This window comes from Aquarana catesbeiana, linkage group LG05, assembly GCF_042186555.1.
Source record: "Aquarana catesbeiana isolate 2022-GZ linkage group LG05, ASM4218655v1, whole genome shotgun sequence".
NCBI classification, from domain to species: Eukaryota; Metazoa; Chordata; class Amphibia; order Anura; family Ranidae; genus Aquarana; species Aquarana catesbeiana.
Window position 1 is genome coordinate 310,832,899 of NC_133328.1, and position 12,885 is coordinate 310,845,783.

A 12,885-nucleotide genomic window follows, 5' to 3' on the forward strand; every position below is an offset into this window, starting at 1 on the left:
ACACACATTTATACATGCGTTTATAGAATATGCATTTATGCGCTCATGCAAAGGTGTTTATGCTAGTAAGCAAGCATGTGTTTATTCAACATGCTTGCTTTCAACACATGCAAAACGTGCTTATTCAAGTAAGCATGTATTTATGCAAACATGCGTTCATGTGCAATTGCGTCTATGCTTTAGAGCTGCACGATTCCGGCCAAAATGAGAATCACATTTTTTTGCTTAGAATAAAGAACACGATTCTTGTGGCGCAAAATCTTTCACATTATACAAATAAAATTGGGCTAACTTTACTGGTTAGTTTTTTATATTATTATTATTCATTAAAGTGTAATAAAAAAAAAAAAATTGCATTCAAAAAGACATTGACACAAAATATTACAACCACCACCATTTTAATTCTCTAGGCTCTCAAAAAAAATATTTTTTTTTCTAATAAATAAAAAAATAATAAATAATAATAATAATAATAATAATAATAATAATAATATTATATTTAATAATAATAATAATAATAATAATAATATTTATTCGGGGGGGAGGGGTTTAAGTAATTTTCTAGCAAAAAAAAAAAATTTTTTTTTTTTTACTTGAAACTAACAAATGTCAGAAAAAGGTTTAGTGTTTAAGTGGTAAACTTTCCTCATCGAAGTGCAGTCCTTTGATCTAAAGGACAAATCGTTACAATGTTTATACTTTGTTCCACTGCTAAAGAATGTTGTGATACTTGGCAGACTGCCCAATTTTTTTTTCCCCTTTCTTTTGATGGCTGTCGGCTTTAGCAGAGCGAATTCTCTGCATAGAAAGAATCTGGAAATACTTCATCGAGATCGCAAGGGCGAAAAAAAAAAAAAAATTGCGATAAGGATTCTTTTAACGATTAATCGTCCAGTTCTACTATGCATCATGTGTTCATTTATATGTATGCAAAATGTGTCTCATGTAGACATGTGTCTATGCGCCTTACGCAGACACGAGTCCATGCGACACATGTTTCACGCAGACATGAGTCTATACGACATGTGCATGTGCCTTACGCAAACATGAGTTGAGTCTATGCAACACGAGTCTATGCGCCCTATGCAGACATGTTTTTAGCAAACATAGGCTTTTAGCAAACATAAGTTTTTAGCAACATGAGCTCTCAACAAGCATAAACTTTTAACAAACATAAGCTTTTAGCCCAGTTTGCAAGTAGGCACCTGTTCAACTGCACCAGGCCCCATACCAGTTTTGTGTCAAATACACATTATTCTTGAGACGCACCACTTTAAAAGTACACTGCTAGGGGTGTATCGACTTACAGTTGTACAGGCCCCCCGGATTAAGCAGTAAGTATGCAGTATATAACCATGACTTGTCTGGCAACACAGTTCTCCCATAGTAAGTACACACACTTCACTAGTATCCATGGGCTACCGTTATGTCTCAAGAGGCCCAGCTGAATCTGCCGAGCACACAGCCACCCCTTCAATACCTGCCCGGTAGCCTCCCTGGCGGTTTTCCCGAGTGTGGCTCGGGGTTAAAATTCAGTACCATTAGCGGTAACCCCGAGCCACACTCGGGATCGCATTGCAGGATCCTGGGGCGGCGTTACTTACCTTGTCCCCGGGATCCTGCGATGTCCCCCGCGGTGTCCGAGGGCTCCGTCCTCCTCCGAAGCCTCTCCGTGCCAGGCTCCGTTCCCTGCGAGCGGCGCGACGCACTGGGGCGGAGCCTGGCGGCAAATTAAAAAAAATGTCAAAATCATAACACATACAGTACTGTAATCTTACAGATTACAGTACTGTATGAAATGATTTCACATCCCTTTTGTCCCCAGTGCTCTGGCCCATGCCCTGCATGCAGTTTTATATTATATATCCTGTTCTTTCTGCCTGGAAACTGGAGATTGTCCATAGCAACCAAAAAGTGTCCCTTTACGTCAAAAGTGGCTTTAGACCAGCTAGAAAACAGCGATAGTAAATTAGAACACTTGCAGAATTGAGCGATAGTGAATTGTGGGGAAATTTATTTTATTACTATTTTTTTTAATTATTAATTTTTATTTATTATATTATAATTTATGTTTTTGTGTTTCAAACTTTATCATACCCGGGATATCTACTAGACTCTGGTTTGGACAGATTTAAGTGTGTTATTGTTAAGATTTACAGACCTACAATATAAAACGCCAAATTTCCATGCAAAATAATTGTACCGCTTTCAGCGCCTAAAATCCGAAATAATCATACCGCCAGGGAGGTTAAGAAATAGGCACCTGCACCCTTTAGTGGCTGGAGGAGAAACGGCAGCCCATATTCCTAAGAAGTACACAGAGCATGTTTAAAACAGCACACTGCCCCTAGGGGCTATTAAGAGAACACCAGACAGTCAGATTTTTTTATAAAGAGAAACTGCAAACAAATGCAGACTTCCCATTCATGCTTCAGGACTCTGAACATAACAGGAGTCCAATCTTCACCCATCACGGCGAGCTTTGTCATAAAAGACCTTCAGGGACTGGGTGACCCCTAATGTGGGGTCCACGCCCCTGGACCTGTATAGCACCCTGCAGGAAAGCACCTTGGTCAGAACACTGCACAGGGTTCCATTATGCAGGGTCCAGCGCCGGCAAACCTCAAGGAATATTCTCTCCTTCCTTTGAGGCTTGGGTACCATCTATTTTGGGCTGACAGCTTTTTTGAATGGATGTGAATAAAGTCCATGATTCTAAATAGAACAGTCCAGGCCTCCAAGTATGCTCCAACAGTATCACATCAGTGACCATTTCCACCTTGCAGACACTAGCAAAAAAACGTAGTCCTTCCTGTGCAGGAGGAGTTATATAGGGAAAGTCTTCCTGTTTGACTGCCAGTAGGTGGCGTGTAACCCATATAGATATTATAGCTGCTCGGTTTCTCGCGATGTACGATAAAGAAAACCTACGTTAGACTTTCCATTAACTATTTTTATGAACCTTCCAGGACGGCACACCTGAGAGATCAGGGCTCCTCCCTACAGGAAACACAATCAATTAACAGCTTGTTACAAGTCCCCATTCTTCCCCTTGATCCCTAGTTTGTAATAAAGTAATCCCAAACCGGTTCACAAGGAGAATCACTCCACATAGGTACTCACCACCTAGTGTTCAATTAATTTTCCCTCCACATAGGGCGAGAAGTAAGCCTGCCGTCCTGGGAGGTTCGTAGAAATACTGTTACCAGCAAGTCTAACGTAGGTTTTCTCCCATCAGGACGGCACACCTGAGAGGATAATCAAGTAAACACAGGCCTACCTTCAGGGTGGGGCCACAGCTTGTAGGACCTTCCAGCCGAAGGCCAAGTCTTGCTGTGCCAACACTTCCACATGGTAGTGCTTCAGGAACGTATCCTGACTGAACCAGGTGGCCGCGCTGTGGATTTGTTCCCCGGAGGCCCCCGCTTTTTGAGCCCAGGAAGTTGCTAGTGACCTGGTTGAATGGGCCTTAACCTTTGCCGGTACTGGGACTCCAGAACTCTCATAAGCTGTCATGTACATGGGTGTATTTGAACCGGGATGTTCCTGGTCCCACAGCTGCAGTCTTACTTGTTGTGCCACAGAGGAGCTCTGGAGTTATAGTTATGTTCTCTTACTTTGATGCATTACCTTGGACTCACTAGCCCCACCTGCTGCCAGCTGTGGACAATCTACAATCAAAGCAGCCCATAAATAGCAGCACTTCCTATCTCTCAGTGCCCGTTTGTTTGGACTAACTTCCTGGGCGTTTTGACTGCTTTTTGACTCTGAATATTCTGCCTGTATTCCTGACTACTCTCTAGCCTGCCGATTTTGTACTTCACGGCCTGCTCGTGTATGACCTTTGCCTGCCTGACCAATCTCTGGATTTCGATTGTGTACCACTTTGCCTGATCTGTTGCCGTCCTGATCTGCCTAAGTTTTCGCCTGAATCCTCAGCACACAAGCTCCACTTCGGACACTACCTATCACAGGTACCTTACATAAGCCAGGGAGATAGCGCCCCTGATCCATCTCGAGACTGAGGCTTTAGAAGCCTGAAGTCCATTCCTTGGCCCAGCGTACAAAACTAGTAGGTGATTGGATCTCCTAAACGCTTTTGTTCTCTGTAAATAGGTAAGGAGACACCTTCTTACATCCAGGCAATGACATTTATTTTCTGTCTCATTTTTTGGTTTTGGTTTATCACAAAAAGACAGCAAAAGTTATATCTTGCGTCCTATGAAATAAGGATGCTACCTTTGGTAGATACAAATGGTCTGGCCTGAGGGTGACTATCTGGCTGTATCAATAAGAAGGGTTCCTTCATGGACAGCCCTTGTAGATCCCCAATCCTCCTGGCCCTGGTAACTGCTAACAGAGATTATATTTTTAAGGTTAGAAACTTAAAAGGAAACCTCCTCTATATGTTCAAATGGGTGTTTAGATAACACCTAACACCCTTGTCAAGTCCTATGGTGGGAAACTGCCTTTGGAGACTGGGGAAACTCTTTCCCTGGCCACCAAGAAATGTTTAATGAGGTCTTCCTTTGCCAGTCTTGAATCAAGATAGCAGCCCTCTCGGTCTATCTCTACCCGAAGGGTGCTGACCACTAGGTCCTTGTCTACTCTGTCCTGGAGAAACTCCAGGATAACAGGAACAGTGGTGGAGGTCATCTGTTTTTTTTTTTTTATTGCCCCAGGAACAGAAAGTCTTTCAAATTTTGGAATAAATCTTTTTAGTCACTGTTTTTCTGCTCATAAGGAGGGCAATTATCAATCTTTCTAAGCAGCCCTTATGTTTTAGGATCTGGCGCTCACTACACAGGCCGTTAGTTGGAGAAATTCCGGCCTTGGGTGTAGTACTGGCCCCTGACGGAGAAGATCCAGCCTATTCGGGAGCTTCCATGGCTCTGCCACGGATTTTAAGCTTGCGAACCAAGCTCTCCTTGGCCATCAGGGTACTATCAGGAGGAGCTGGTCTGGGGACTGGGCTTCTTAAGGACCCACTGAATCAGTGCTAGGGGTTTGAAGGCGTATGCCAACCTGCACTGCCAGGTCTGAGTCAGGGCATCTAAGCCTTCTGACTCCCTCTCTTGGGAAATCGAGAAATATCTCTTTACCTTCCTGTTCTGCCGGTTGGCGAAAAGATCTATTTCTGGACTTCCGAAGCGCTGCACCAGGGTTTGAAATACCTCAGGGTTCCGTTCCCATTCCCTCTGCCTTATCAACTGATGAAGTCTACCTGGTTGTTGCTTGTCCCCTTTATGTGGACAGCTGATATGGAGAGAACTTTTCCCCTGATCCAGTCCAGGATCTCCTTGGATAATTCTAGAAGGGGTCTGGACTTGGTGCCTCAAGTAGGCTACGACAGTGGCGTTGTCAGGGCTTACCTGAACCTCCTTTGCTCAGGATGCTTTCTTGAAAGGCCTCCCCCACCGCTTTGAGCTCCCTGTAGTTGATGGACATTCGACCTAGCAAGTCGTTCCATTGACCTTTCTCCTTTCCTAGTTGGGCCCCCCAGGAACTGGCATCTGTGGCAACTTTTACCGGATCCCACTGCGCCCATGGACTGCCTCCCTTTAGGTTTTTGGCTATTGCCCACCACTCTAGGGAGGACAGGACCTGAGGGGGTGAGCACTCTTTTTGTCCCAGGACAACAGGAAGAAGTGAAGGACTCTTGAGTGAAGATGCGCCCAGACTATGGCTGCTACACTTGCCTCTGCTAGGTTTTTGTAAAAATCCTTGGGCTGGCTGTTAACCAGAACGGGAGGGCTCTGAACTGCCAGTGAAAAAATCTCCCCTCCGATGACTACTGCAAACCTCAAGAATGCCTGATGATCCACGTGAATTGGCATATGCAGGTAGGCATCCTTGAGGTCCAGTGTAATCATGAATGCCTCCTTCATGAGGTTTTTGCGTACAGAGTAGATACTCTCCATAGTAAACTTTTTGTATTCCAAAGAACTTGTTCAGGTTTCTAAAGCCTCGTACACACGATCAGATTGTTGGCCAACAGAGCGTCAGCCTTTTGTCAAAATCTTGACTTGCATACTAAACGACACACTACTGTCAGCCAACAAACACAAATGTAGTGACGTACTACACGGAATTTCAGCTCGAGCGCCACCGTTTGGGCACCTTCTGCTAATGTCGTGTTTGGTGTGCATAGATTCTTAGCATGCGTGTTTGCACTTTGGACTTTTGTGTGACGGAATTGTGTACAGACGATACGAAAATCTGACAACAGACCGTTGTCTGCCGAAAATTTACTAGCCTGCCATCCAACATTTGTTGGCTGAAAGTTGGACAACAATTGTCTGAAGGAGCATACTAACAGTCAGATTTTAGGCCAACAGTCTGTCATCACACAATCCCCTGCCAACAATCGGATCGTGTGTACGAAGATTTAGGTTTACTATCAGCCAATACTTTTCTGGCGGCTTGCGAACAACGAATACATGGGAGTAGAACCCTTGGTATTACTGTTCTTTTGGTACTGGTACCACTACCTGCTGTTCTACCAATTCCTGGGTACCATCCAGAAGGGCTGATCTTTTCAGGGCATCCCTGGGGGGGGGGTGTGTAAGGGTGATAATAGAGGGGGGGTTGCTAAAAATTCCAAGCGATAACCTTCTCACAGGATCTGGCAGATGTAAGTGCTGTCTGATATCTTTTCCTACTGAGGGACGAAGTGGAACAGCCGATTAACCCCCCCCCCCACCCCCACCCTGATCTTGACATCACTTAGTTTCTTTGGTGCCGACCTTGGGGGAGGAAAACAATAACATTTTCCTCTTTTGCCTACCCCTACCATCTATTGGGCTCTTTTTTGGCTCTATGCTGCGGTTGCCCCGGGGAGGCCACAAAGTTTTTTTTTTTACCCTTTTCTGAAGACCTAGACAGAACGTCGTCCAGGACCTGGCCATGAGCCCTGAAAGGGAAGGCTGCATAGTTTACCCTTTGATGTAACATCACCTTCCCAGGCCTTAATCCAGACAGCTCTTCTAGAGCTAAGTTAATTAATGCGGCCATTTTAGGTGAGGCTCTTGCAGACTCAACTGCGGCATCTGCAAGGTAAGCGACTGCTTTTCCTATCACTGATAGGGAGTCATGGATGTCATCTGTGGTCTGACCTGACCTGGCATTCCATTCCCCCCCCCCATCCTCCTCTTCCTGAGCTAGAGGTAGTGACTGAGGGTGAGAGGAGAGCACTGGGACCCCCTCCGAAGAGACTTTCCTGGGAGGATGGGCCTTCCCTAGGGGCAAGCTCCTCTGGGTCAGGGCCTTGGACTGATGACTTCCCAGACGGATTCACAGAAAGATTTGACTGTTGCCAGCATTTCCATCTGCATAGATGAAAGGAACTGCTAATTTATTGATACACTTTATAGCAAAAGGGCTTGGAATGGGACTTTGGGAGCTTATCCTTACAGTACCCACATTTTATTTGAGGAGCTATGCCCTGTTGCGGCAAGAGGCTGTTTATCTGGGGCCGCTTGGGTTCCACTGGGGGATTCTGTAAGACAAGAGATAGAGCATACATGTCATTTTACTCTGTCTTCCCCCTAACTGCGGGCTTGTACTGCGGAGGGAAGGGGAAGGTGATTGGTGAAGCCCGGCCTGTTCTGGCAGGTCCAGGAATTCTCAGACCCCTTAGAAGCCAGGACCTCTCACCCCCTCCCTTTCCAAGGGGGGTTTCTATTCACTGTGCCCCGACCTGGATCCGCCCGAAAGTTGTAGTCGCCATCCCTTCCTCCTGTTCCATGAGGAGGTTGGCTGGGTCCTGCTTGTGGGCCTAGTACAGTGAGCCGACCGTTGTCCGCCACCTTGCTTGGTCTGTCCACGCCGCTCTCCACGCTGTTCTCCCAGCGTTTAACACTTCTGGGTTGCGCTGTTCCTCTGGCGCCGCCCACTTCCTGTGATGCGGCCGTGTACCAGAGTGAGGCTTGGAGCGCAGCACTTCCTTGCAATATGATTCCAGGAAATGAAGAGAGCGGGTGGCAGCAGCGATGGCGCACACTCCCTGTGTGAAAAGCGCTGGTGCAGCCTTGAGGGTGACCTGTGAGAAGGACAAGCCTGCAGGTTAGTTCAGCCCTCCCTGGCCTCCCTACAACCTGTCTCAACAGGTGACCATTCGACCCTCCCCAGTAATTTGGTCTTTAAACAAAAACAAACATGCTGCTGTGTTCGGAAGAAAGACAATCAACACTGGGGATCAAGGGGAAGTGTAGGGACTTATAACAAGCTGTCAATTGATTGTGTTTGCTGTAGGGAGGAACCCTCATCTCTCAGGTGTGTCGTCCTGGAAGGTGATATGAGAAAGGCCGTTTTATCCTGTATGCACAGATCCTCCCCCTCCTGCACTGTCTATCTGGAGAAGGCCAGTTAACACAGGCAGAGTAGCCGATCTGCACATGCTCAGTTGTGTCTTTTATGCTGGAGAGAACATTACTTGTTCTCAGAGCTAGCCAGGTCACATTGACATCACACATGCGGGCATGTATACAGGCTGTAGTGAAAATCTATGGTTGCCACCTCATCCCTTTAAACCCGAACACATATTAATTACACAGGTTCTGTGGCTGATTAAGGTGGTAATTAAACTTACTTGGTGCCTTATCTGCATTTAATTAGCCTCATAACCTGTGTAATTCATATGCGTTCGGTTTTAAAGGGATGAGGTGGCAACTCTATGAAAATCTCCTTCCTGAACTCTCAGCACTGAAGAAACTGTGCAGTTTATCATGTAACTGTGGTATACAGATCATCCAAAAAGGTATATAGTGGCAGTATTTTAATGTAAAAAGAAGATTTATAAGCTGTGGGCACTGTGGGGGGGGGGGGGGGTGAACTATTTTCATATTACTGGGTTTAGTAACACTTTAATGCCTTAATGTGCCAAGATGCACATGGTGCATCCCAAGCAAATTTCATACTTCTTTTTTAAGCTATGGCAAAAAAATAAAATAAAACTGGAAGCTGGGTGATTTCTATACAGAACTGCACCAGATTTTGCACTCTGCAATCTTAGCAAATCTCACCCCGAGTACAGTGTGCTGCAGTCAGTGCCCGTTTTAGGAGTGTAGGCACTTGCATCTCCTTCTGTTGTTCCTTCCAGGTTAGCACTCTCCAGTCTGTAACGCATGTGCAGTGATGTGATTGGCTAGCGTCGATGTGAATATCTCCTAAAAATGGTGCACATTTAGAAGAGATTTGCTGTACCTACAGGTGAGCCATATTCTAAGCTTCCCTAAAAACAAAAAAAGGGAGGAGGAGGAAGAAGGGGGGGGGGGTTAAAGCGGAGCTCCACCCAAAAAGGGGAAGTTCCCCTTGAACCACTTCAATACCAGGCACTTACCCCCTTTCCTGCCCATTTTTAGATTTCAGTGCTGTCGCACTTTGAATGACAATTGCGCAGTCATACAACACTCTACCCAAACTACATTTTTAGCATTTCTTCCCACAAATAGAGCTTTCTTTTGGTGGTATTTGATCACCTCTGGGGTTTTTATTTTTTGCTAAACAAACTAAAAAAGACCGACATTTCTGAAAAAAGAAAATAAAGTTTTTCTTCGTTTCTGGTATAAAATGGTTTTCTCCTTCACCGATGAGGCTGCACTAATGGGCACTGATATCTAGAATTAATGGGCACTGATAGGCTAGGATGATATGCAGCACTAATGAGGTACTGACAGGCATTACTGATGGGAACTGATTGGCAATTCGGGTGAGCACTCATTGGCATTGTGGTAGGCACCTCTGATGGGGGCTGCGCTGATAATCAATGTGCTGATTGTCAGTGCACATCACCCTGACAGGAGAGTCGCTGATTGGCTTTACCTGTCAGCACGAGCCAAGGATGATTACCGGCACTTCCTGGTTCACGCTGCGATTGGTCACAGCTGATCATGTGGTAAAGAGCCTCCGTCAGAGGCTCTTTACCACAATTGGAGATGCGGTGTGTCAGAGTGACGCGGCTTATCCTGTTGCACGTCATATGAACCACTTCCCGGACGTCATTCTGCTATAGGCCGGGCAGGTAGTGGTTAAGGACTCGTTCCCCGATCCTCTTGAACAATTGCCACTTTTGAGGAGCGGGGGGGGGGGTGGGTGATTTGGCGAGCAGGTACCCAATTTTGACAGGTGCCCGCTTCCCACTTCGGGCGTGGTGGCCGCCACGGCGCTCGAAGACTGAAGTCCCCCCCCCCCCCCTGGAGTCTTCAGGGACACTGACAGGTTCCAAAAAACTGCATCCACCATTCACAATGTGCAGCGTGACTCGTGACAGTGGATACCCAGCTGTGAAGCCACAAACAGTCACAGCCGGGTGCCCGTAGTCAAGATGCCGGGGACCAAAGCCAGTGGGCGAGACCAACTGGGCTGAGCACACCACTGGATCATGGGACAGGCGAGTGGCTATTTTTAAAAGTCAGCAGCTACAGTTTTTGACTTATTTTTTTCCCAGGTGGCTGGAACTCTTAACACCTTCATGCATCACCCTGGTACCTTTTTTAGAGCCAGCGGTTGGCTTTCTTGGGATAAGAAACGATGTGGCTATAAGCCGCTCGGCTGTTATCCCAAGGAGCAGAAGGGGATGGAACATAACGCGCGCCACGACCCCCCCGCAGCTCTCCTGTCCCACCAGGTGGCGCTAGCGGCCAGCCAACACGTCCAACGGCTGGCCAAAGACCTGAGTGAAGCCGTAATCGGCTTCGTTTTGATCTAGTAACCCAGAAGCAATGTCATTACATCACTTTCAGTTTACTCAGCTGCCGATTTAAAAAAAAAAAAATTCCCTAATATTCCAAAATGCAGATTTTGGCGTTTTGAATGCTTTTAAGTGCAAAGGAGGGATTTAGGGTCTTATAGACCCCAGATCCCTCCATAAAGAGTACCTGTCACCGACTATCACAAGGGATTGTGACAGCAATAAAAATGCTCAGAATAATTTTTTTTTTTTTTTAAATTGACAGTGTAAAAAAAATAAAAAAAATTAAAGTACCACGTTCCTCCGTGCTTGCGTGTAGAAGCGAACGCATAATTCGCACCCTCAAATTTAAGGCATCGCCGCGGTCGTTAGAGTGAGAGCAATAATTCTAGCACAAGACCTCTTCTGTACCTCTAAACTGGTAACCTATAGAAATTTTTGAAGCGTCGCCTATGGAGATTTTTAAGTACTGTAGTTTGTTGCCATATCACAAGTGTGCGCAATTTCAAAGCATAGCATGTTATGTATCTTTTTTACTCGGCATAACATAGTTTTTCACATGATACAAAAAAAAAAAAAATATTGGGCTAACCTTACTGTTTTTTTTTTTTTTTTTTTAGTTCATGAAAGTGTATTTTTTTTTCCCAAAAAACTGTGTTTGAAAGACCGCTGTGCAAATACCGTGTGACATAAAATATTGCAACAATCGCCATTTTATTCTCTAGGGTCTCTGCGATAAAATACAGATTTTAGCTTGTAAGCAACAAACGTCAGAAAAAGGCGCATGCATTAAAGGGTTAAGCAGCGCTTTCTGTGCAATGCAGTCCCACCTGGCAGTGTTTATTTCACCCCCCTTCTCCATGGACAGTAAAGTGATGGATACTCACAGCTTCTGGTTGAGACCAGCCTGGCTGCTCGGTTGGAAATCACTAACTATGATCCCCAGCTGGCGGATGTTCTCTACAAACTTTTCCAGGTGTTCTTCCAGGTTATCAAACTTTTCCGCCATGTCGTCTGCCCTGGTCAGCCGCTCTAATGACCAGTCATACCCCTATGCGCTTTCCTTTGCCCTCCTCCACCATTACATATTAGACCCGCACACACAGATGGCAGCTTTATTCCACTTCCGTGTCCTCCTAGTCTTCCTGTTTATACTCCTCCCCCGGATTCTACACTGAGAAGGGGGACACAAGACGACAGCCAGCAACGTCACGCTGCAACACTGCATTGGTACACTCGGCGCATGCGCCCTCTGGAGATGCCGTTATCATTTTTGCGCATGCGCTGCCTATTTGTATTGTGTCTAGTGGATGGTTGTGTTATGCGTTGTGATGTTACTATTCATCCGGTGCTTGCAGATGAGAATGGAGAATGCTCAGGGACGTGAAATGTGATAGGAAACACACGTGGACTTTGTGTGACTGTGAAAGCCTTTGTCGGTTAATAGGTGCAGATTTTTGCAGCTTGTGTGCGGTGATATTTGCAGCACACGTGACATCCAATGTCTAGTGGCACCATGAAGGATGATGGCTCATAAATGCTGCATACCATTACAGCTGACAAAAGAGCACACAGTCACCGAAGGATCTATGCAGCTTTCCCACAAAAATTAAAGTGATAATAAATCTATGTTTTCTATTTATTTAAAAAAATAGCACCTCTTTTCTCCACCTTACGATTAAAGCTCATTATCAGAATTTATTTGACCTATATACACTCTACTTGTAAACAATATGTATAGTAGGTATAAATCATTTAAATACCTACAAAAGTAACTAAGGAAATGATATATATCTTTAATTTAGGTTTACGTGAACCCAATGTTTAATATTTGAAATTTCATGATATTTAACTATATAAACCCTACTGTAAAACAATGAGCTTACTTTATAGATCCTTGTAAACTTACTTTATGTATCCTTATGTATCTTTATAACATTGTATACTCAATAAACTTCTTTTGACAAGGAAAAAAATAGCACCTCTTCTTTGTAAATGACCCTTTTAGACCTCGTTCACACTGCGCCTAGGTGCACATTGATGCGATTTGACATGTCAAATCGGCGGCTATTGCCAGCAATGGCAACGTCCGAATTGGTGCGAGGCCGCACCGATTCCCAAAAGTAGTTTTATGTACTATTGGCGACTTTGGTGTGCGATTCGTATGGACATCTGTGCAGGAACCTGCACAGATG

The 12,885-nt window shown here is 45.2% G+C and overlaps 1 protein-coding gene across 1 annotated transcript in view; it reads right to left on the reverse strand.

The window, feature by feature from the left end:
• The window catches only part of MED10 (mediator complex subunit 10), a gene marked incomplete in the record, with an annotated part of 66,769 nt that extends 54,836 nt beyond the window's left edge, over positions 1-11,933 (reverse strand). The window contains 1 exon segment of the mRNA XM_073630836.1: positions 11,578-11,933. Within this exon segment, the coding sequence (XP_073486937.1) occupies positions 11,578-11,699 (122 nt within the window).
• Between the last annotated feature and the right edge of the window lie 952 nt (positions 11,934-12,885).